Raw genomic sequence first — 25,378 nt, 5'->3', positions numbered from 1 at the left:
ATCGGATTCCCAAAGTTTACGCATAAAGTGTACAATAAATTTATTATATTATAAAATAGCTTTTATTCACTTTTTTTTTGTAACTTTTACCAATTTTATATATTATTAGTAATTTTAGAAGATATAATTTATTAAAATGAAAAATTTTATCATTAAAATGGATAACTTTTACATATATATAGGGTTAACTTTTAAGCATTTTCAAGTTAATTTTTAGCCCGATGTAGAATATTTAATGTAACCACTTATTAATAAGAATTTATAAAACTCTAGTTTGTATGAAGTATACATATGAATCATTGTTCCATCACTTCACAAATACAGTACTCCTATATATCACTTCGCAAATTTAAATCTTACTACGTACTTAAAGTATTGTTCTCATAGTATAATGTATAATGTATAATGTATAATGTATAATGTATAATGTATAATGTATAATAGAGATTTACAGCAAAACCTTACTCTCGCCCGAGATTAAGAAGAGGTAGAAGGCCCGCAAATTTTACTAATTCTAGGTTTTGCAGGATAAGTATTGGTTCTAAAAGAAGTTTGTCTTATCTCGCTGAAAACTCTTGATATCCTGTTAAAAAGAAATTGTATGGCTCCACCCCTCGTGTTTTAATTTGTAATGTAGTTCCTGATTAGTGTTGTAATGATTATGTTATATCAACAAAACAAAAAAAAATTGTTGGAGTCGCTAACTACTCCATAAATTTAGAGAGAGATTTTAACCACCGTTTGCGTTCCACTCCTATCTTAAAGAGAAAAAAGATAGTACTCCCCCATCTCAAATTACTCGTTACATTTACCTTTGCACAAAGTTTTAGGTGATAACTGGTTTTTTGGTTATCAATTATTATTTTATTGAAAAAGTACGTGATAGGAGTTAGTGAAGTATTTTTTTAATTGAATGGGAGAGAGTACGGGGACAAAAAAATAGTGGGAAGAGAGAAACAATATAATAATTGTGGGGTTATTCCTAATTTAGAAGTGTAACAATTAATCTAGGACGGACAAAAAAGAAAAGTGTAACAAGTAATGTAGGACGGAGGGAGTATTATTTATGGTGGTTTGGTATTGTATGCCATTTTAAAATTGACCTAATTTAGTATTTGACCTTCATTACAATGGTGCGAAACTTAAAAAACTCAGGGGGTGTTTGGTTCGCGGATTCTATGTATGAGGTATGAGTTTTGAATGGTCTGAACCCATACCATGTGTTTGGTTGACAATTTTAAGAGTTTCAAACTCATACTTCAAACCCCCAAGGTTTAGAAACCTAAAGGGGGTGGGTATGGCTAATACCTTTACTCAAGGTATCAAACAAAAGAAAAAAGCCCATCCCCAAATCGAACCAAATATATGTAATTAAGAATCAAGTTCCAAACTCATACCACCTTGGTATCATTCCTGATTCCAACCCCATATCAGTTTGCGAACCAAACACCCCATAAAGGTTCGTTATCGTAACTCCAAATAGACTTCCCTGGCTACAATGAAGTCTGAGTCATTTTGAAATTATAAAAGACTAAAAAAGACTTAGAGAATTGCAGGGTTATCAACTTATTAAATATAACTAGTATTTGGGCATGGGCGATGCCCAAATTATTACGTGAATAATAATTAATTATTATATTATTTAATGATAATAATGTTAGACTTTCACAAGATAATTTTTTGTATTATATTAATATTAATTTTGCAAAGATAACATGTAAAAAGTCAAAGTTGAATTGGATAATGCTCTATTGTTGAAATGGAAGGTTGCGAGTTCAAATCTTATGCAAAATATATTTCTCATTTTTAGGGTTATCATATACTACCTCCGTTCCTTAATATATTCTTTACACTTACTATTTGCACGGACTCTAATACAATATTTAAGCACTAATATATCCAATTTCATACGTGAAAAAATTATAAAAAGTTGATATTTTAAAAATGCATACCGAGTCCAATTTAACAATATCTTACATGATAACGTTTTGAAGTATATAATAGTGAAAATTTATTGTCAAATTTTTCATACTTTGGACACATATTTCTAAGCATAAAGAATTTCCAGGAACAGGAATAGTGTAATTTCTTTGTCTTTATACATAACAAAAGCATAGCCTTCGAATCTTGTTAGACTCGTCTCCACATATGTTTTCAAAATTTCAATCATAAACTTTTTATAATTTTACTAATAGATAATTGAAGGTATTATTATTATTAGTCAAAGTTGAACATACATGAGTATACATAGTCAAAGTGAAACAACTAAAATCCTATCATTTCATCAAGAGTTCCTTCCACTAAAATTATTTTGTATACAAAATTGAAAAAGTTTCTGAAAAGGCTAAGAAGACTCTAACTAAATTGGGCATTGAATAATGTTGAAAATATAGATATAAGATGTCAATTAAGCAGATAATGTCTTCATCATATAAATTGACATTATTGACCTTTCAAACATGACATTCCATAGCATAAAAGGGATGACCTATTAAGAGAGAATTTTCTATTTTAATTAGCCCCATCTTAGGTCAAGGGTGGCCTGCATGTGCAACTATTCACAATCACAGAACTTGGTAAATTATGTAATCATAATAATGGTGTACCTCGTAAAAAAAAGGTACCTCTTAATATTTCATTTTTAATAAAATTACAAAAATGCATTGAACATGAACATTATTAATCAAACTGAACAATTATAGTTAAATACACAGGTAATCGTTACTCGCAACTCTAACAAATACCCGCTACTCTAACATATCTCTGATGCTCAACAAAATCTTTATTGAACCTAATTGTCTTTGAAATTGAAAGTGAGCTTCCTAAAAGGTGTTCAGGTTGTATGACGAGCGAAGAAGAAGTGTGTGGTTGGAAGATTTCTTAGTCTTGGGTTTTGGTGGCCGGCTGGTGTATGAGATACACTCTTTGTTAATTCTCATTTTAGGCTAGAGTTGAGTAAAAAAAAAAGTTTATCAACCACTTAACTATTAGTCTTTCTGCCGTCCTTTCCTCTCTCTCTCCTCTCTCAAACCTCAATCCTCCAACAACGAATTTCAAGGGGGTTTCCATCGGTTTATACCGGTGGAAATCCCCAAATTTTAATTTTATCTCTATTTTTTTTCTTTATTTTGTTTTTAGATCTAAATAATTCTTCATCTGTGCGAGGGACTTTTCTCCCCCAAAAGACAAAGATTTTTCTCCTCTTGCGAGAGACGTTTCTTTTTTGTTTTCTAATTTCCATGATCGCAGATCTGAAGGACTACCGTAAAATTGGTTTGTTGGTACAAAACTACAAATTTATGTGGGATCGCAACGAGTATCAACTTTTCAAATACATTCAAATTTATGAAAACCATCCCTACGGCTACAACAACAAATTATTCGGTTGTTTCTCCAAAAAAAAGTTGTGTATTAAAGCGAAATGTGCGGGAGATGCACCAAGTTGCAAGATATCATCACGATCGTAGTTATTAGGAAGGAAACATTAGTTTGATTCAATTTGCTATGTATTTGTTAAAGTTAGATTTTCGGCCTTTGCCGATGTCATATGATTTTTTATCAATGAATTGATTTTACTATCAAAAAAATAAAAAAGGTTAGCGTTGTGTTATATCAACACTTTCCAAAATGTATTATCTGAACGTAGTTCCTCAATATTTTGAAGATTCATAACATGTTTAACGAGTCAAGTTTAATGACTCAAACTGCTTGTGAGTGTTTCATGGTTCTTTTCAACTAGCTTGTGACATTATCATACGTCTACTTGTCTTATAGCATATTAGATGCACCGTGCACCCTCTCACATTTAATATAGAGTAAATTACGAGGTGACTCCCTTTAATTTATTGCATATAACTCCTTTTTTTAGTTGTTGTCATTGAAAATAATAATAATAAAAATATATACTAAAAGGCGTCTCTAATAACTTATACATGTCACGTATAACTCTCTCTGTAATTACTAGCTAGAACATGCTACGTCATCTGATTAGCAAGGAATATATATATCACATATAACATACATCAAAATTTTAACCTCTTTGTAATTACTAGCTAGAACATGCTACGTCATCTGATTAGCAAGGAATATATATATCACATATAACATACATCAAAATTTTAACGCAATAAGATTCGAATACGGGATCTATCAAATAAAAGTTAATATCTTATCATCTTAGCCAACCATTAGATATGATTTTATTGCACATAAATATATATAACTTGGAACATCCAAGCGTATAATATACACCAAATTTTACATATTGCAACCACATGTATGATATTCAAAGTATAACCCGGGCATCGCCCGGGCACCAAGCACAAGTTATTAACTAATGCCTGCTTTGAAATTCCCCATTGCCACTCATATTGCCACTCATATTTAATACGAAATATAACATTTGAATAAACTAATTATTTAACTTTTTAAATGAAACCATGAATTACAAGGGTGCTAACGAGTAGGTAATATATTCGAACACCCTCTCTCTAGTTTGTAATTTGTGTGATTTCGTGACTCATTTTCATTGGGCTAATCCGGGTTTGGGTTAAGTCAAACACAACCGCAAGAAAAAACAGTCAGAAAAAGGAGACAACCCAAAATCAGAGTGTGTTTTTTGTCGTCGTTGTTGTTTTTCTGATGAGACCATACGCAGCCAATTAACGATCAACGACTCATCATTCCTTCGTCAATTCTCCATTAACAAATAAACCACATTGTTTAAATTTAAACCTTTTTCTCTATAAACAGCTCCCAAATTTCAAATAACCCCAAAAAAAAACTCCAAAAATCCCTGGACTTTTTCTCCTTTTTGAATCCAATAACAATTCAAGAGATTTCCAGTCAATCAAAATCAAATATTTTCTGGGTTTTTTTTTGCTGTTTTAAAAATTCATTTTTTGGGTGTTTTTGCAAGTTGAATGAATGATTGATTTAGTCATTTAGCTAGGAAATTTCCCAATAATTAATTCTCCAGACAACAGGAGAGAGAAAGTAGAGAGAGAAATAGCAGAAAAGACTTGGTCTTTTCTTCCATCTTCTTCCCCAAATTACACTATTTTAAATAAATACGAAGTACTATACTAGTTTCTTCAAGCTCTCTAAATCTCTTTCCTTTATTGGGTTATCTGGGTGTTAGATCTTGAACATCCTAAATTTTCTCTTAATCTAGATTTGAACTGGGTACTTCGAATTTCTCATCTTTTTCAGGTATTAATTACATCTCATTTGTTTTAATAATTACCCATCTTTTTAATTACTTTTGAATTTCTTTTTTGTAACTTTTCTGTAACTTTTGTTGCTATATTGGTAATGGGATTGATTCTGGAATCTGGGTATTGATTTTTTTTGCCAATTTTTATTATGCTATTATTGGAGTTAATTTGTTTTTGTTGTGTATGAATGAATTGTTGGGTGAAATTCTTGATGTTTCTTCTGTAAGTAATTATGGGTGTTTCTGGGTTATTTCGTTTGGTAGGTTGGTTTGACTGCTTTGGAGGGAACTGGGTTATTTGTGGAAAAGGGAGCTTTTTCTTTGAAAGTTAGTTTGGCCCATTTGATGAAAACGTGTGTATGTGTGTGTGTGTTATTTTTTCCACAATTTAGTTTTGTCGATTTTCATGTGGTTTGTGTGATTGGTATACGATCAACACTTGTGAAATCGAAGTTTCGAAATCAGTATATGATGTGCTAAGTGCTAACAAGTACTTTTTCCATGATTAATTGATTGAGGATCCTTAATTTAAAACTCGAAGAAGGACATGGATAAATCTTTGTTTTACCCAATGCTCTTGATTAGTTGTTCCTAGGCTGTGGCCTGTGGGTGAAACACTTGAATTTGCATTGCTTTACTTGTTGAAAAGAACTCTTGCTGCTAGCATGTTTGGTAATTGTGCTTTAATGGAATGAACTCCATTTTTCACAGACCCAGTTCCTCGAGCATTGCTGATTTCTCAATTCCGTTGAGGCGGTGTTTAATTCCCATCTTGCTTAAGAGCGAAGCTAATATAGATATTGAGGAGATAGATAGCTCATGTTTTGATGCAGCTGTGATTTATTGAGTGAAAGATGAAGGCAACAGAAGCCTGGGGCTTAAGTATGCACATTTTGCCAATGCACCGCCATAGACATGTTTCAAGGAGACCAGTGTGGATTATAGTGTTGGTTTGCTTGGTCAGCTTATTTGTGATTTTTGGTTATGTATATCCTCCCGAAAACCCCTCCGCTTGTTATGTCTTTTCGCCTAGAGGCTGTAAAGGTTTCGCGGATTGGCTTCCATCTTATACTAGAAGAGAATTGACAGATGAAGAGTTGGCATCACATGTTTTAGTTCAAGAATTTTTGAGAAATCCATCTCAACAGACAGAAAATCCTAAAATTGCTTTCATGTTCTTGACTCCTGGTTCATTGCCTTTTGAGAAGCTCTGGGATGTATTCTTTTCCGTAAGTTTCTTCTTCATCCTTCGTGCTTTTCATTGACAATCTTTTTTTGTGCTTTGGTCTCAACATTACACTTACAAGCATAGGAGATGTGTTTGTTGAAGAAATCTTTTCATCCTACAATGATTTGGGCAAACTAACATAGTATTCTGCTATGTTACTGAACTTCATGTGTCTTAAAATAAGTATCTCACTTTACTGGTATGGCTTTCAAGAACTAATTTCCTTTTACTGTTGACGTGACTAGTATGTACAAAGTGTACAGGAACAGGGAGTATATGGTAGAAGACAAAGTCCTATTCTATTCTAAAAAACTTGACAACCATGAAATAGTACATTATACATGTATCATCTTAACACTGAAGTCTGTTTAAACAAGTACAAGCTTTTAGGCTCCGCGTAACTGATTTGCTAGTTGATAGCCAAGTAGCCAACATTAAATAAACATGGAGCATTTTTTTTTTACACTTTGCTCTGATTTTTATGGAATGCTTTTTTTTTTTTTAAGTCTAGGCAAATAATAGATGGACTAGCATGAACGGAAATGAAACGACTATTTGAATTTCATACAGCTAGGAGCTGATGTAGGATAGCTAATACTTTAATAGTTTCAAAAAGGCACTTCACACTTCTTTTTTGCAAGTGAAAGTGTCTTTAAGAGGCTATGCAGATTTTGTGAACTTGCTCCAGAATTGTCTCTCTGTTTTTTAAAATATTGTAACTGTTCCAAGTCATGCTGTTAGTAGTTTTTGTTGGTTAGCTAAGATTAAGTCCATACTTGTGAGATTCCTTTTTTATGTAAAACATCTTTTGAGAGGTTAGAGACTTAGAGGAGTAATTGATGAATACACTATGTAACTGTCATTACATTTCTTGTAGTTCTCATGGAATCATGGGGTTTTCAGCTAAATATTAGTTGTTTTCTAGAACTGTTTCTTAGAATATTATTCTGGAACAATGGACAGTAAGTCATAGTTACATGTTCCTATAGATGCTAAGTTCTAACTTGAGTTACACAAACTTAAAATGACCAACAAATATAAAGATTCTTTTTCGGGTGTTTCTGAATTATTAGTATTAGTCCACTGTATTGAGCTCCCAAGGTATACATAACTTTCAATTTTTTCACTTCAATGACATGGGAGCAAAGATGAATTGTGAAATGCTTAATGGCCCGTTTGGAATCATGGAAATCATTTGAAATTATAGAATTGAGCCAAATGACTTGTTTGGCTAATGCAAGTGAATTTGGCCCAAATCTAAGTCTTTCAAAAATAAGCCCAATGTACAGAATTTGAAATCCAAAATAAAATGTTGTCATTTAAAATCTATTTGTTTCTTTCTCTCTCCTTTCTCTCACGTCAATGTAGCGGCCCAAATTATGGTTTTGTTATTCGTATTGTTTTTTTTTGTTTCTCCTCAACTCCTTTCTCCCTCCTCTCCTTAACCCACCCTCTCTCCTCCATCACCACCTCCCGGACCACTAGAGCTGGCAAAAATTGACCCAACCCACCAACCCAACCCGAACCCAACCCAATAATAAAGGGTTGGGTCAAGATTTTCAACCCGTTTAATTAAATGGGTCAACCCAACCCAACCCGTTTAATTAAATGGGTTGGGTCAGGTTGAAATTTTCAACCCGAAAACAACCCGTCTAACCCGTTTAAGTGCAAGCAAGTATGTAATATATATATGTATAATGTGATTTGAAAGATTTTATTTCTCATTTTCCCTTCAACATTGAATAATTATTTGACGTTTTGATTCATGTCAAATACATATTGAAAAATTACTTTTTGCAATGAGATATGCCATAACAAAATCACCTCGCAATTCTATAGTCAAATCAATTTACAATTAAAAGTGGGAAAAAAAAATTAAACGGGTCAACTTCAGGTCAACCCGTTTATAGTTGGGTTGGGTTGGGTTGAAAATCTCAACCCGTTTAATTAAACAGGTCGGGTTGGGTTGGGAAAATCTCAACCCGTTTATAAATGGGTCGACCTGATTTCGACCCAACCCAACCCAACCCATTGCCAGCTCTACGGACCACCAGTCAACCTCCACGCTCTCTCCTTCACTACCATACTAGCACCAACACCTACCCACCCATGTTGCTCGTCTCCGCTTCATCACCCGATAAGGTCGCTGGTTCTTCAATCACTCTGGTTCTTCAATCACTCAAGGGACCCCCAAAACTTGATATGATTTAACTTGATACTTGGATAGGTGGATCTACTGACTTCATATGCAACTCAGAGGATAGTATAATCTAGTACTCCTAATTCTATGATTTTTGGTTTTCTTCACCGTCAATTATAGAAGATGAAAGATCTAATGTTCATGATTATCAAGAAATGAGAAAGAAAAAGAAAAGGTAATGGACTAATCATCCAAGCTAAAATCTATGGAAACAGTTGGTTATTTTCTAACTAAATTAGATGTTGATTTATGTTCAGTTTTCTTAATCTTTATTAGGAGCATTAAATTAGTGTTTCATCTCCTTATTTTAAAATCAAATTTCCGATACTTCCCAAACATAGAGTAGAATTGAATTTATGGAATTGAAATTATTGGTGTTTGCCAAACACTTGATTTGGAATTCGATTCTGGCATTTGAATTTCTATATTTGAATTTAAGGATTTCCATGTTACCAAACACTACCTAACAGAACTTTAATAACTCATTTATTTCTGATTAGCTATGTTGCTCATATTCTGATTTCAGCAACGTGTCCGACAAGGGGCCGCAGGATCCAACATTCCTTTGACACTCTAGGTGTAATAAATTTCATACAAGGCAATTATATATTTGGGTGTCATGTTGTGTCGAAGGATCGGAGGATCCGACACCAGGTCCAAATAAATAGCTGATTAGAATAAATTGACAATAACAAAATTGTGTACAACTCAACCCATGCATCGCACTAGCTGAATTCTTGTTACGATGTTGCCTTGGGAAATCTTTGCTGCCAGAGGAAAGCTAGAGAGTAGTATAAAAATGAGAACGATGATTCTGTTGATTTCTCAAATATGTAGCTTTTGTTTCTGTTATGCATGTCTTTAAGTTATTCTTCTGACTTAGTGGGGTCGTGAGGGTGACTGCATTGTTATGTGCACGTGTTATCTTTTAAATTCAATAAAAATCTTTCCTATCTAATGCATTGAGGTTACTCGTTTATTATGGCAGGGTCATGAGGGCAAGTTCAGTGTTTATGTGCATGCATCTCAACGAAAACCTGTATATCAAAGCAAATATTTCATTGATAGAGACATCCATAGTGACAAGGTTTGTGCCTCCAGGCTTCACTTAATTTCTTTTAAGAGTTACATGCTGGCTAATCCTTTTATGTGATTATAAGTTGTTTTTGAAATAATTTTATTTGCATCTTTGGTACACACATCAGTTAAAGATGCCTATTAAAACGGTATCACTTGGAGAGAAATTGATCCATCAAGTTTTCGCCTTTTCGGTGAATAAGTTGACTTACTTTCTTTTGATGGCATAGCTGTTTACAAATCATATTTCTACCATCTCAAATTGTACCCTAGCATACTGTTACTGTAGTAATTCAAAGAGGCTCTTGCCTGGTCGCCTGGGTTTGTATTTTTCTATTTTTATGGTGGGGTACAGGATCGGGGGTGGAATTAGACTTTAACTTTGTAATAGCCCTAAAACCGTTTTTTTTACTGAGGTATTGGCTGATAAACTACTACAAGTAAGGAGGCAAATAGATTTTTCCATGAGACAGTTGACGTAGTCCATCCCACGCTACAAAAATAATAAATGATCTGACAGGATTATGTGGATCCATTTGTTGGTTCTTATCATAGGTTGGTTGGGGTCAAGTTTCAATGATAAATGCAGAAAGACGTCTTTTGGGCAATGCACTGCGAGATCCTGATAACCAGCACTTTGTATTACTTTCTGATAGGTGTGTATATATTGCCTGCTAGTATTTGATATTGATCCGTCAAGCAGTATAGTGTCCTTGGCTTATGATCTTATACTTTTCTTTACTTGCAGTTGTATACCCTTGCACAGATTTGAGTATGTGTACAACTATCTGATGTACACGAATGTTAGTTACATTGATAGGTGAGTTCAGTGACTTAAAACACTCAAAGCTTTTATTTTCTTCAGCTACTGTATGGTGCAGCCTATGCAGAAACTTCTAAGATCTATTCTATGTACTCTTTGCATGACTTCTTCGAATCAAATAGATTTGATTCAATTTTGATTTCTACTTTTATCTTGTACTCATACCTAATTGAGTACCTTTATCCTCCAGTTTCTTGGATCCAGGTCCGCATGGAAACGACAGGTACTCACCACATATGTTTCCCGAAATAGAAAAGGATGACTTCCGTAAGGGTGCACAGGTGAGATTTCACATTCCGTTTCTGAAAAGTGCTTACCAAGTTACCAATAGATCATTTCATTATTATTCATTATATTTACCCCATTGCCTCAAAGAGGCTCCCGCAAGAAGCGGGGTAAGGGGGGGTCGGACGTACGCAACCTTACCCCTGCAAGTTACCAATAGATCATGAAACAATTTGTCCTACTGAAACTTGGCTTGAAATACAATTGGGTACTCCCGGAAGTTGGGGTCTTGACTCATGAGTACAGTAATAGGCCACCTACTCATGAATGCAATAATAGGACATTAGGACACCTACTTGTATCATGGAACTTACCTAGTAATTTGAGCACGTAAATGGTTAAAGCAGGTCAAGATTTCTTGGTCGCATGACACTGTTGCCTAAATGTCTGGCACTCATTAAAGTTGCATATTTAACTTTGGAATTTGAATCTTAATATGATGCTTTTCTATGTCAAATCTTGCATCTTAGATTTTTTTAGATGCTTTAATTGTCTATTTTTTTTGTTTTTTAAGCCATTCTAGAAGCCATTGCTGCTCAGCCAATTTAGGCCTACTACAGACCAAACTGAGATAAATGTTTCTTGCCTCTCAAATGTCCTACTACAGGCCATACTGTCAAATGCGTTCTATTTTCTTCTATCTTGTCATTTTATATTTTTTTCTCCCTGCAAGCTCACCGTGTCACCGTCCTTCAACCCCCAAAAAACATATTTAATGAGTCTTTAAATTGGCATATAAGTGAGTTTAAAGAACTGGCTAAATGGCAAGGCCACTATTGGGATTGACTTTTTACAGCTTTAAAAGAATCACATGTCACAGTAGTTTTTATCTGTACTCATGCATGCTAAGTACCTAGATTGCTTTATTTGAAAGAAACACTATGTAGCCAAAAAACAAATATGGTTCTACTGCACCTTCAAGCAACCACTATATCAATGTTTTCTGTCTGTAAAATTCATTTCTTGCATTAACTGCTGTTGAAATATGTATGAACTCGTTGCTTTTCATATTTAACTTATAAGCATGTCTCTTAACAACCATTTCTTTCTTATCCAAATCAATGCCATCTGTATGGTGAACTTTGAACTTTTGGTAAAGTGCTGCCGAAAGAGGGGAAACAACTCTAGGTTAAACATCACGTATAGGCTTGTCACTTGTCCTCGTCATATATATTCAAAGTATTAGGTAGCTTCTTGTTCCCATTTTCACATGATATTTTAGTCTAGGTCAGTGTGTAATTCAGCTGCTGCATGGTGTTTCTGTCAGTAAAAAATCCTCCCATAATGCAATTTGAATTATGCCAAGTTTTTATTATGGTATATAGTATGTACTAATTATTGGTGTTAAAATGCAGTGGTTCCACTTGAAACGGCAGCATGCAATGATTGTAATTTCCGATACCCTTTACTATTCGAAGTTTAAAAACTACTGCAGGGTGAGCTCTTTTCTTCTGCTGTCTATGAAGTATCATGTTTCTCTCCCTCGCTCCCCCCTGACAGTCTAATGTAGTTTACAACTATATACATTTAATATGCATATTAGTGTCACCACATGATGACCTCAGAATTTAGATAGTATAAAAGAGGCATGTATGAGTTTGAGAGACATCTTTATGCATCTGTGTTTACACAACCTCTGTGTTATTATATTAGGCTTTTATGTAGGTTAAACCAAAATATTGATCTGTCTTTTTACTCTTCATTAACAGCCAGGCTTTGAGGGACGCAATTGCTATTGTGATGAGCATTACTTACAAACTTTCTTCAATGTGAGTTTCACTTTGAATGTTGTCTGTGTCAAAACTAGTGAATTTTATCTGTTTCATCTAATTTTGTGTTTTTTTTTTGGCAAATGCTTAGATTGTTGATCCAGCGGGGATGGCTAATTGGTCAGTTACTCATGTTGATTGGTCTGAACACAAGTGGCATCCAAAGTCCTATAGAGCACAAGACGTCAGCTATGAGCTCCTACAGACACTTACGGTATTGTACTATCTTGTTTATGCTATTTTTGAGGTATTATCTTGGTAAATTTAGCGAGTTTGAATCATCTAAGAAATTGAAAATTTGTTTGAAAAAGCTATAGTTGTTGTCATATTGGCATATTGCAACAGAACGAGGCATATGTGGAAACATTTTCATGATATTTTCTTTTTGGGGTAACCGGAGGATTTGTGTAATTTAAAACCTCGAGGTTTCATTCTCTAGTACAAGAACAAGATGCCCTATAGTAGTGCTTTATGGTAACTAGCGTTAGGCAGCTTTTCAATGAATTTTCAAGACAGTTGAATGAAAGCAGCCGAAATCTTAGTATTCCGTTTGTGGTTCCTAAATTCGCCAAAAATCCTTAAGTGATTCTGCTAGATTAGTACGCAATTTGGATTATACACCCGGGTTTACAGTGCTCATTGTACACCCTGATGAACACTCATTGAGCATCTAATGAACATAGAGAATGATTTCAATGTACATGTACAAGTGAAATAAACATATGTTCTTTGGATTTGAACTATATGTTCATTTAATATATGTTATTTGGGTATGAACAATATGTTCTTTGTATTGAACTATATGTTCATTTAAAAACAGGGTGCACATCGGCTGCATAGACCATATTTTGGGATAAGTAAGAGTCAAGTTTTCATTTATACATCAAAAAATGTGAATAAGAACAAGAATGAGGAGACACAAATGTTGTCTCGCTGAAAATTTCTTGGGTTTCTGGTCTACTAGGCATTGTAGAGTTGTATTATTCGTAGTTGGTTGTTTTTGTGGTAGAAAACTAACCATCCAGCATGGTTTTGCTGAGACCTGTTGTAATTCTGAACATTTTTTTAATATATTGTTGCAGTCAATCGACGAAACTGTGCATGAAACTAGTGAAGCACAGGTAAACATCTTCTATTTTTATAATTTTATCCAAGACTAACTTTTTTTGGTTAAAAGTCTGAGTAATTTCTGATATTCTGCCATTAAACATTTGCAGAAGCAAGTAATTGTGAAGCCTTGTGTATGGAATGGAGTGAAGCGTCCTTGTTATTTGTTCGCTAGGAAATTTTACCCAGAAACTCTAGACATTTTGATACAAATCTTCTCCAATTACACAGCTTCTGTATAAGCAAAGCAATAACATCAAGAGTTTTCTTTTGATTGATGATTTGATGCCTTCTCGACCCATCTTTTTTGCCCGCCCGCCCACCCACCCACCCACCCACCCACATACATAGCTTTTCCCGTTGTAAATGTCCATGCCATACAAAGACCTGATTTCCGAAGCTGATATGGTAAACAGCAGCCTAGAAAAAGAGCATTATTCTTCAAAAGGTTGCTTCAGTATAAATCAGATGATTCAATGTCTATTCTTTTCCCCCGACCCGGTATTCTTCTGTAATTTTTGCCCGATTGTAACAAACATTTTTCTCAAATACTGACACACAATAGAGGGGATCAATTCTTAGATAGATTGATATATAGTTCAACTAGCTTGCAGGTTTTTAAATTCCTTCTGCTAATGATAGTGATGTTAAGTTCCTAAACTGATATTTTCCCCTCTTCATTGATCGTTTATTTTGATTATAATATCATTGATGCTCCTATTCGTACTTTAATATTCATCGTGAATTGGATGTACTTAGAGATGGCCAACGAGGCAGGTTGGGTGGTCGTGGGCTGGGATAGTTAACACATAACCTACCTCAGTGAAAGTCAAAGAGGGTTGAATCGTGGGTTGTGTTGGAAAAATGGACACAATAGGTGATGGGTCGTGGATCATGGTGCGTGTATGGGTTTAGTGGTTCTGTTAGGTTTGGTGGGTTACTATAGATTTTAGGGCATGATGTGATGAGTTAGGTGGGTTTGGTGGGTTTAAACGAGCTTTAGGAGCTGATGTCGATTTGGTGGGTTTGGACGATTACATAAGCGTTAAAAAATTACTCCATTCGTCTCTGTTTGTTCTTTACGTTTGGTATTTTTCACGCATTTTAACAATTAATTAATTGGCATCGAGATTTCTCAATTTTTTTTATTTAACCAAGATAAATTACGTTTATTTATAATGTTTTCACTCTTATCAAAATTTGATATTGGGAAATGAGAAAAATTTAATGTCCCAAAGGAAAACTGTGAGAGATTAAATGACCCATTGAATTTAATTGGTTAAAATAATAATTAGACACAAATTTTGATAAAATACTAAGTCATTTATGTGATAATATAAAAGAAATGTAAAGAATATTTTGAAATACCCAAAAAGGAAAATGTAAAGAACAAAAAAAGACGGAGGGAGTTAATCTCAATGATCATGGCAATTTTGTAAATAAATGTACATTTTATTACGAAAATGCCATTAAATGCAGGCCCAAATACAATTATGTGTCATTATTGTGGGCCTCAAGTACAGTCAACATTGCAATTTCGTAATACATCAACACCTATATAATATAGTCAACGAATAATATTATACAATCAACATCTATTAGTATGACTTAAAAATCAGCATGCAATTTACAAAATCTCCTTTACAATAGGCAAGAAAAGGGAATCGAAGAAGAAACAGGAGGCCATACCTGACCTCAACTATGATCGAGTACCATGTTCAGGTGAGATTGACATTTCTCTCTCCCTTGGAATCAGCTGATGTGGAATTGGTGTGGGTGCCCAAAAGGTTCTTAATCTTAGTGTTTCTTGTTGTAATTTCATTTCATGTAATGTGGTAGATGTATGGAACAATGAATGGTCCCCAGGTTGCTTTTTATGGTGCTCCGACAGTCTCTAATAAATTAGGGGTGTGGAACAAACTCTCTGCAGAAAGAAACTCTCTTAACTCTACACTGAGAATACTGGGTGACTTCAATCGTAGACAAATATGAAGATAAAATTGAGGGAAGCAATATTATAGATGGATGGATTGAATTCATCTTGTGGAAGATTGAAAATAGTTTTCTTGATGTCCCTTACACTGGAATTAGCTACACATGGTGCAATAATAGAATAGAGATTAATTCAATTTATGAAAGAATTGATAAGGGGTTGTGTACAGAAGAATGGAAGGACCAATTCCCAGTGCATTAATCCTCAATCTCCCCATCCTCATTTCAGACCATTCACCACTAATCCTCGACATCAAACCAAACAAGCAAGCTCGAAAGGCCCTACAAATTTGAATCTTGGAGTCTACACTTAGAAGATATGAATCAAGAGCTAATTCAAAAGTGGAAAAAAGCTTCAAGGGGATATCCGATGTATCCGACCTCACGAAAATTAGGACAAATTAAATCAAAGTCCTTCATATGGTGCATGAAGTATAAGAGGGAGAAGAAACTAGATTGGGAAGATGTTACAAACACCCTGGAAAAGTGTCAAAGGAACGCGACATCCCAATCAAATACGATCAATCAAGCGAACTCGTTGTCTCAAGAAATTGACACAAGGAAGGCCCAAGAGGAAATTATCAAAGCAAAGTTGGAGTTCTAGAAACAAAGATCACGGCTCAACTGAAATACAAGGGAAGACTCCTTTCCCACCCTTTTCTATAGATCTTCTAAGCAAAGAACAAATCAGAATGAGATTTTTATGCTCAAAGATAGTGCAGGAAAATGGATATCAGACAAAGAGGGAGTCCATGAGCAGTTTAATTAATACTTCTCAAATTTGTTCCTCTCTTCCAAAGCCCATCCAGAAGTCACGCCTTGTATTCAAGAATTTGTCATGAATTGGGATTGTATGAAGCTATTAGGTGCTCACATACGAATGTTAAGTGTTCCCTTTTAAAATGAGGAGATTAAAGCATCAACTTTTTTGATCGCAGACCACAAATCTCCAAGCCTAGACGGAATATCAGGAGCAGTTTTTCACACATTATGGGAGCCAATATCTCAAGATGTGATGGCTGGTGTTCATAGCTTCTTCAACAACAGGAAAATACTGAAGGAATGTAACAACACGTTCATCACTCATCCCCAAAGTTACTAATCCGACACCAGTTAGCAAATTCAGATCGATTAGCCTCTGCAATGTGATCTAAAAAATCATCTCTAACTGCCTAACAATTTGCCTGCGTCAAATCATGCCCGACTTAGTTGTGCCGTACCAATGTTCGTGCAAGGTAGATTGATGGGAGATTCATGCCTAATTTCACAAGAGCTCCTCACCCATATTAACAGGAAAAACATGGAAGGTAACCACTGACCTGTAGGGGAATACAGTTAAACATAATAACATGTGCGGAACAATCCCCAAAACCAGGAAGCATGTATAAAGCACAGATTAAGCAAACTTACATTCGAAGCGTGTTTTCCACAATAATATGTCAACGAACACGAACAAAGAACTCCACTTGTCGTTCCTCTACTTGGTTCACCGACACGTTCAGATCCGTCTTGATTATCGTAGCTTAGACAATCGATCAAGATACTTTGCCTTTTTGGGATGAACACACTATGGAGGCACAAAGAGAATTAGGGTTCTCTGTTTTCTCCTAGGGTTGTGCGTACTGTGTTATGATTGTGTTAAGTTGGAAAATAGGTTATAAGGTTATTTACATAACCTTACTAACCGACCAAGCCATGAGGCAAGGCTGGCTAGCAAGCCCGCACGCCAAACACACGGACACGCACAACCAGTGGGCCGTGGGCCGCGCTGCTGCTGTGTCGTGGTCTTGGCCCGCACGCACGCGCACAGCTCCGCGCCACAAGGGCCTCGCTGCTGCTGCGTTTGCTTTGCTTGCTCGCCTAGTCGTGCGCGCGCCCATGGGCCTTGAGTGCTTCGTGCACTCGGCTCGTGGGCCGCTCCTCGGATTCGCGATTAAATATATTTCCGATATATTATTTATCGTTTCGTATAAGACGAATCACCGTCGTACGATACGATTTATTCGTCTCGCCTAGCTTACGAATATTCGCGATACGATATACGATTCCGATGCAAGGTCGTATCGTATAATACGTTTCCAACTTAAATCCCGAAAGGCTATTAAATGAATTTCCGATTCATTTAATCCGGTGATCTGTTACGTGTCATTGGTGTGACCTTGTAGGTTCAGTCAAGAGTAAGTTGTGAGTGATATCCATTAGAACTCACTGATCGGAAGCATTGCTCCAGCTAGCTGTTCCGATCACTTGATCTCACTGAATTAATTGTTCGCAATTAATCTGAACCTTTGGTATTAGACTTAATGCACCTTGGTGAAGGACATATTTCCTTCATGACAACTATTAAAATCGACATGAATAGGACTTACGATCGAATCCAATGGGATTTCCTCAAAAAAAATCCTACAAGTTTGGGCATTCCTATTGTCTGTGTTCAAATGATTATGGAATGTGTGTGCATAGTTAGTTACAGAGTGCTTATTAATGGGGAACCTTCTGACACAATCACCCCGAGTGTGGCATGAGACAAGGTGATCCCCTATCACCTTACCTATTCATTCTATGTATAGAGGTTCTATCATTGCTAATAAAGGATTTGGAAAATAACCAGCTAATCATGGGAACTAAAATAGCGAGAAGAGATCCACCCATCTCCCACCTACTTTTTTTTTGTAGATGACGCCCTTTTCTTCATTCAAGCAAACTCGGATGGGTACAATAATCTCAAAGGAATCTAGAGAAATTCAGTGAATTGTCGGGAGAGGTTATCAATTTGGAAAAGTCTTCCATTATTTTTAGCCCTAACATTTCTACTGATGCAAAGCTAGAATTAAAGGAAATAATGGCAGTGCCTCTTAAAGAAGATATTGGTACGTACCTTGGCTCTCCGATTACGTTCTCACCAGCAAAGTCTAAAGACTTTTGTTTCCTCTGTGATAAAGTCTCCACGAGAATATCATCATGGGGGGCTTCATCGCTCTCCCAAGACGGAAAGTTGGTGCTTATCAATGACATCCTCTCTTCAATGTGCAATCATTTAATGTCAATATTTTTGCTACCGAAAAAGATAACAAACTCCATTGATGCATGGAAGGCCAAATGAAAACAGAATGCGATCCATTGGCGCAACAAACACCTGCTTGAAAATTCAAAGGAATGGGTGGATTGGTTATAAAGAATGTAGCCATGTTCAACAAGGAGCTTCTCTACAAATACGCGTGGAGATACAACACAAGTAAAGACAACATCCTTGCTCAAATTTATAAAGAAAAATATGGGCTTCAACCAACATCCTCGAAGGAGGGTTCACCAACAACATTAAGCCTTATTGGGCATGAAGGTTCAAAGGAATAATTTGGGTGGCAATGGAGTTCAAGACGAGCACGAGGTGGCCGGAACCTAGGATCAAGAAGATCAATTGATAAAGATACATGGATCAAATATCACATTGTTGTGTTCAAGAACAACATCTCGTACGATATCAAAGAGTCCTTGTCCAAAGTGGTCACCCTTATTGATCACAACAGGAGGAATTGGAACCAAAACATCACGTGGAACTCATTCCCGAAAGAAGATGAAATTAAAATTTTGGAAACATACATTACAAAGGAAGAAAAAGATGATTAACAAACATGGGGTTACACGAGTACATGGAGTTATTCAGTGAAAATCAGGTACGCTTTTCTTATCAACAAGAGTGTAGACCACTACACAAACAAGGATGACAATGCCATTTGGAAGAAATTTTGGGTTATCAACACTCTTCACAAATGGAAGGTGTTCGTATGGAGGCTATGCAACAATGCCTTACCAACAAAAACAAACATCAATTAAAAATGGACCCCAATTGCTCCCGTCTGGGTTCTTTGTAATCAAGAACAGGGAACTGACACCCATCTGTTTAGGGATTGTATTTGGGTCGCAAGATTGTGGAAAACCAGCCCCCTTGGCATCAACACAAGGGTTGGGAACACAACCACAATTCAAGATTGGACGAAGTAATGGATCAAGATTCTTATGCGAGATGATGCACCAAATTATGAAAGAACTAACATTTTTTTGCAGGATTATGGACTATATGGAAGCATTGGAATGACATAATCTTCCGAGGAGCAGTTCCAAACCCACACACACTCGTGGAGACCCTTCATCAATGGACCAATATAGCACAGAAGACCGCACATAATAGAACAACAATTAAGGAGCAATCCAACTTCAAGGGAACTGAGAGAAAGTGAAGGCAATGTATCAATTGAATTTATCAAGGATGGGAACACATATCTAGCAGAAAATGTTGATGGGGTTTGGAAAGCGAAAAGAAACAACCCAAGTAAAAGTTTCGCAAAAATTGGGTGGAGAATCTTCAACAAGAATACCAACACCACTACATCCACAATGAGCATGCATATTCGAAGCACATCCGCAACAGATACAGAAGCAAGAGGAGTCCTTCTCTTAATGAAATAGCTGAGTGATAATGGCTATGGGGACATTATTATCAATACTGATTGCAAGGCCCTCAGTAAGCACCTAAGAAGAAGAATTTCTACCCCTATGGAGATTCGCAGCATAATTGATGATCTTTGTAATATAGGTATAAAGTTTGATTATTGCAATACGTATGTAATACCCCGAATTTTTAAAACTCGATTAATTATGCTTAATTATTTTTATTTAGCTTAAATCGTTTTAAATCCTAAATTCGAACTTTATTTTAATTAACAAAGTTTTATTTCACTTGAATTTTTAATATTGCTACACGATTTATTTTTCAGTTTATAATTTAATTTTCATATTTACGAGCTTAACGAACTTTTTAAATTTTAATTATTTTCGGATTTCTAAATTTATTTTATTCGGAAACTAAAGTAATTATTTAACGTTCTTATTTTTATTCGGAAACTAAATTTATTTTTCGTTAACGATATATTTTTTTTATATAAAGAATTAATTTAGCTAAACATTTCTATTTTTAGTAGTTTCTTAAAATAACAACTAAAATCTAAAATTTTACCTATTCTAAAAATTATGAAAATGCTCATGCACACTCAAAGCCAAAATACACAACTCTCTTCTACTCCTCTTTCACGTGTCAACCAAGTCAATGAGCAGAAAATTTTCTTACTTTCTTGACTCCTCTTTCTCCCTAATTCAGTCCAAGTTCATTTCCTTGGGCTCCAAGTACTACAGCTTCTTCTTCAATCTACATGTCTTCAAAAACCAGAAAATTGAGATGGGATTTGAAAAAAAAAAAAAAAAACAAAATACAATTTCAATCATCCCTCCCATTCTCTTCTCTGTCGAACCACCACCACCCTCAGTGGCTGCTGCCACTGAAACCACCACCAATCAACATCCCCTCCACCATCTCAGCACCACCATTGTACCCCCGTTGTCCTCCCTCCCCTTCTCCTCGTCGCTCCCCTGCCTCTCTCCCCTGCCTCTCTCCCTTTCCCGACCCCGCCAGCACACCACCACCATCTCACACCACCACCTCCAGCCACCCCATCACTCTATCAACCAACCTCCGCCTCAAATCCCCGGCGAGCTTCCCTCCCTCCGCCCAGAACTGCCTCAAGTTACGACCGCAAATTCCCCTGTTTTCCCTCTCTGTTTCGCACACTCACCACCCTCCTCTCACAACTCCGTCGCCGCAAACCACCGTTCACCACCGTCGCCTCCAGGCGCGGTTCGCAGTGATGCGCCGCCCAGCCCAGCCACCTTATTCCTCCCCCATCTCTCTCCTCCCCTTCGTGCCTCCCCTGTTCACGAACTCGTTCCCCTTTCTCCTCGCGCCGCCGCAAACAATCACCACCACCTTCGCCTTGAAGGAAATAATGCCCTTGGTCCAAGTATGCATTCTATGTTAAGTCTAATAAATGCGGTTCAGTATTAATTAACAAGTTAATAATTCAGTGAGATCAAGTGAGCTGAATGCCTAGCTAGAGGCCGCTTCAGTTCAAGTGGAATTAATGATATTAATCCACAGCTTACTCTTGACTGAACCCGTAGGGTCACACAAATAGTACGTAAACGGATCAAGTATTTAATGGCATTAAATACTCCATCTATGAATATTCGGAACCGACGGATCTTGGTTTCAGTGGGAGCTAAGATCGTCACAGGCAAGAAATGAATACTCCGGAAACGATGATATTGCCGGAAACGGAAATATGGATCGTATCGGAAATATGAATATTATCCAAGTCGTAGATGTTGCCGGAAACGGAAACATGGTACGTATCGGAAAATATTGTTGGAAATGGAAATATTACCAGAATCGGAAATATTGCCGGAAACGGAAATATTGTCAGAATCGGAAATATTACCGGAATCGGAAAATAATTCCGGAAACGGAAATATTAAATATTTGTTCGAAACGGAAATTAATTCCGGAATCGGAAATATTAAATATTGTTCGTATCGGAAATAGATTCCGGAAATGGAAATTTAATCGGAAGCGTATCGTACGAATTAGCATCGGACGAGGCCTGCCGGACGAAGGCCCAGCACGAAGCCAGGCCATCGCCCAGCAAGCACGCACGCCACAGCCCAGCGCGCACAAGGCCGCGCATGCGTGGGCCGCGCTGCGTGGGCTGCTGCTCGCATGCGTGGGCAGCCCTTGTGGCTGCCGTGTGTGTGTGAGTTTGAGCTCATGCGAGATTCCTGAATCTGCAAGAGTCAGTGTATGATTAAATGTCTATTCCTATTGGATAAATTGATTAAGTAGAATTCATGTAGAATTCTAATTCCAATTAATTCGCATCCTACTAGGATTACGATTCCTTTTCCATAACTCTATAAATAAAGGCCTAGGGGTCATAATTTATATACAAGTTTCAAAGTATTCAAAAGTGAGTTTTTTAAGAGAAAATTAAAACCCATCTTGCCCCAAAAGTGCCGAATTTTCTGAGTACCTTAAGGGCGATTCTAGTTGGTCAATCTTAAGGCGGATCCGGACGTGCTGTGGACTTTCTACGGAGGGACGACACTTGGAGTCCTAAAAGACTTGTTCTTGTTCGGTTCGGGCGCAGCTAGGGAAGGCACGCAACAAAGAGTATGCATCTAAACTATGCTAAATGATTATGTGTAAATAATATGTTTTCTGGGTTAATGGTTGTTTCCGCATGATTTATGTAAGTGTCATATGTATCATAACCTAACAGTGGTATCACGAGCCCCTTATTATTTTCATAATCTAAATTGCATGAACATGGTTAAATATTACAAATTTGCAAGAATTAAAAGGGGTGATTAATTTTCGTAATTGTTAATTAATTGCAAATTGCGTTTATTTAATTATATGTACGCAGTTTTTCGGCAGTTTCTTCATTACTCATCCGAATTGAGTGATTTTTGTGTCAATTCCGCATGTAAAAGGCATTCTAAAATTTTGACAAAAATAGTATTTTTCTGCCGAACCCAGAATTCTCAAATTCGAAGCCTAACTATGACTTTTCGAAGGTTTTAGTTTTTCGGATGCAAAATTTCGTAAATTTAAGATGTTAAATTAAATATTTGCGATTCTTGTTGATAAATCTTGAATTTTTGATTGACCTACTGCATATGTTTAACAAGTTTGAATGCCTAGTCTTGTTAATTATGCAATCTAATTTGTAATTATGATTAATTTGTTGAAAATTAGAATAATTTAGAATTAATTTGATTTTCATAATTAATTGTAATTTAATTAGAAACCTATGATTAAAAACCACCATAAAAATTGTAAATTTACGATAAATTTTAAATTTTTATGACCTAGACTTGAATCCATATCAATCGGAAATCAATTGGATAATAAATTTTCGATTTTTCGCCCTAAAATTATGAAATTAATATTATTTATTAATTTGTCATTAATTTTAAATATAAATTTTAAATTTTTATGCGATTCGTTCAAATAACTTGCACGCACGAAGCAATGGACGCTTCGTGTTACCCTTAAGGGGTGTTGTATAATGCGGGCATGCGACGACGAGCAAGGGAGCTCGTCGCCCGTGCGGCACGAATGCAATGAGCAAGGGCGTAGTGCACGAGCGCAAGGCAGCAGCCCTGCCTTGTGTCGTGTGCCACGAGCAATGAACGGATGGGCATGGGCGAGGGGCGAGCCAAGGCAGTCGCGTGTGGGCAGCAAGCGAGCTGCGCCACAGCGCGCGCTGCCTCGCACAACAGCGCGCAACCTCGTGCGCAGCGAGCGCAAGCTCGCGTGCCACGAGCGCTGCGCACAGCATCACTCGCGCGCACAGCGCGCGACGTCGCCCGCCCAGCGAGCGATGTCGCGCACCAGCGAGCGATGGCTCGCGCGCGCGCAGCGAGCGATCTCGCGCCCCAGCGAGCGATGGCTCGCGCGCACCAGCGAGCGATCTCGCGCACCAGCGAGCGATGGCTCGCGCGCGCGCAGCGAGCGATCTCGCGCGCCAGCGAGCGATGGCTCGCGCGCACCAGCGAGCGATGCAGCGCCCCAGCGAGCGATGGCTCGCGCGCACCAGCGAGCGATCTCGCGCACCAGCGAGCGCGGTAACGCGCGCGCGCTGCGAGCGATAGCTCGCGTGCGGTGGGCGCTGTGCGGAGGCTTGCGTATGGGACAGCAGCAGCTATGCAACGAGCGCATGGGCTGCGCGCACATGGCCAGCAATGGCTGTGTGCGTACAGCCCATGGGCGTGCAACGCGTAGGATGTTTGCGTTTCGATTAGATCGTTTTTGAATGTTTAATTTGAAAATTTCAGTTCACGTAATTTTAATTGATTTTAAAATTAATAATTTGAATTAATTTCTTGGATTTTAATTTTGAATATTATAATTATAATAAATGGCATTTATTCTAATTATTTTACTAAAATTAAAATCATAAATTAATTTAAATGTGACTGAAATTAAAATTAAATTTTTGGATTCAATTATAAATTTATATGAGCTTTAAATTTTAATTAAATTTGTATGTTTCCGGTTAGACTAGAAATACAATTTTATGTTTAAAATTAGTAAAGCATATGAATTTATTGGTTTGAGTGGGAGTGCTTTTAGTCATAAACTCTTGATTAGGTCTACAAATCCTTAAGGTTAAAACAACTCGATTAGAATTAATAAGGACTGAATAATTGGTAGATTATTGGTGACCTTGATTAATTGCTGCAAATGTTTACGTGATGCATAATGTGTTTTAACTAACCAGCTATGTGGGCCATTCATGATAATGAATGGGTGAATGGTATATATTGTATATGTACTGTTTTGCAGGTTATGAAGTGACTAGTATGGCCCAAATAGGATAGAAAATATGGTCTGCGTACCATTAATTTGAATGTAATTGGTCTAAAGCACCAAAGTTATTTTTCAATTCAAATATGGTCTGCGTACCATCAAATAGTTGTAATTAGTTATAACTTATCCTATTTGAAGAAAATGGTGCCTCCCACGGAGATTTTCAAGACGGACTTTGAAGTCAAAGCTTCAAGATGAAGTCGGGCCATACTAGATCACAAATATCTTATGCATGTTTTAAGTTATTTATTGCTTTAAATATGTCTTAAAATGCATGAGATCAAAAGCTTGATTATGTTGCATGATTAAGGATTTTAGTTCACTTAAAATCTAACCAACATAGTAAGAGCCTTAAGTTCCAAACTTAAAAATTGAGTTAAAAGGTGCCATGCCAAAATATACACTTGCTTGGATATCCTT

General features: G+C 36.6%; 1 protein-coding gene across 1 annotated transcript; it reads left to right on the top strand.

The window, feature by feature from the left end:
* Positions 1 to 4,581: 4,581 nt before the first annotated feature.
* LOC110774827 (glycosyltransferase BC10) lies at positions 4,582 to 14,407 on the top strand. The gene is made up of 11 exons (XM_021979416.2): positions 4,582 to 5,211; positions 5,927 to 6,444; positions 9,632 to 9,730; positions 10,276 to 10,376; positions 10,469 to 10,540; positions 10,734 to 10,824; positions 12,184 to 12,264; positions 12,538 to 12,597; positions 12,689 to 12,811; positions 13,680 to 13,718; positions 13,815 to 14,407. The coding sequence occupies exons 2-11, from the start codon at positions 6,070 to 6,072 to the stop codon at positions 13,944 to 13,946; spliced, it is 1,173 nt and encodes a 390-aa protein (XP_021835108.1). The 5' UTR covers positions 4,582 to 5,211; positions 5,927 to 6,069; the 3' UTR covers positions 13,947 to 14,407.
* The last annotated feature ends 10,971 nt before the right edge of the window (positions 14,408 to 25,378 follow it).

This window comes from Spinacia oleracea, chromosome 2, assembly GCF_020520425.1.
Source record: "Spinacia oleracea cultivar Varoflay chromosome 2, BTI_SOV_V1, whole genome shotgun sequence".
In the NCBI taxonomy this organism is placed as follows: domain Eukaryota; kingdom Viridiplantae; phylum Streptophyta; class Magnoliopsida; order Caryophyllales; family Amaranthaceae; genus Spinacia; species Spinacia oleracea.
This window is presented reverse-complemented; position numbering and strand designations above follow the sequence as displayed.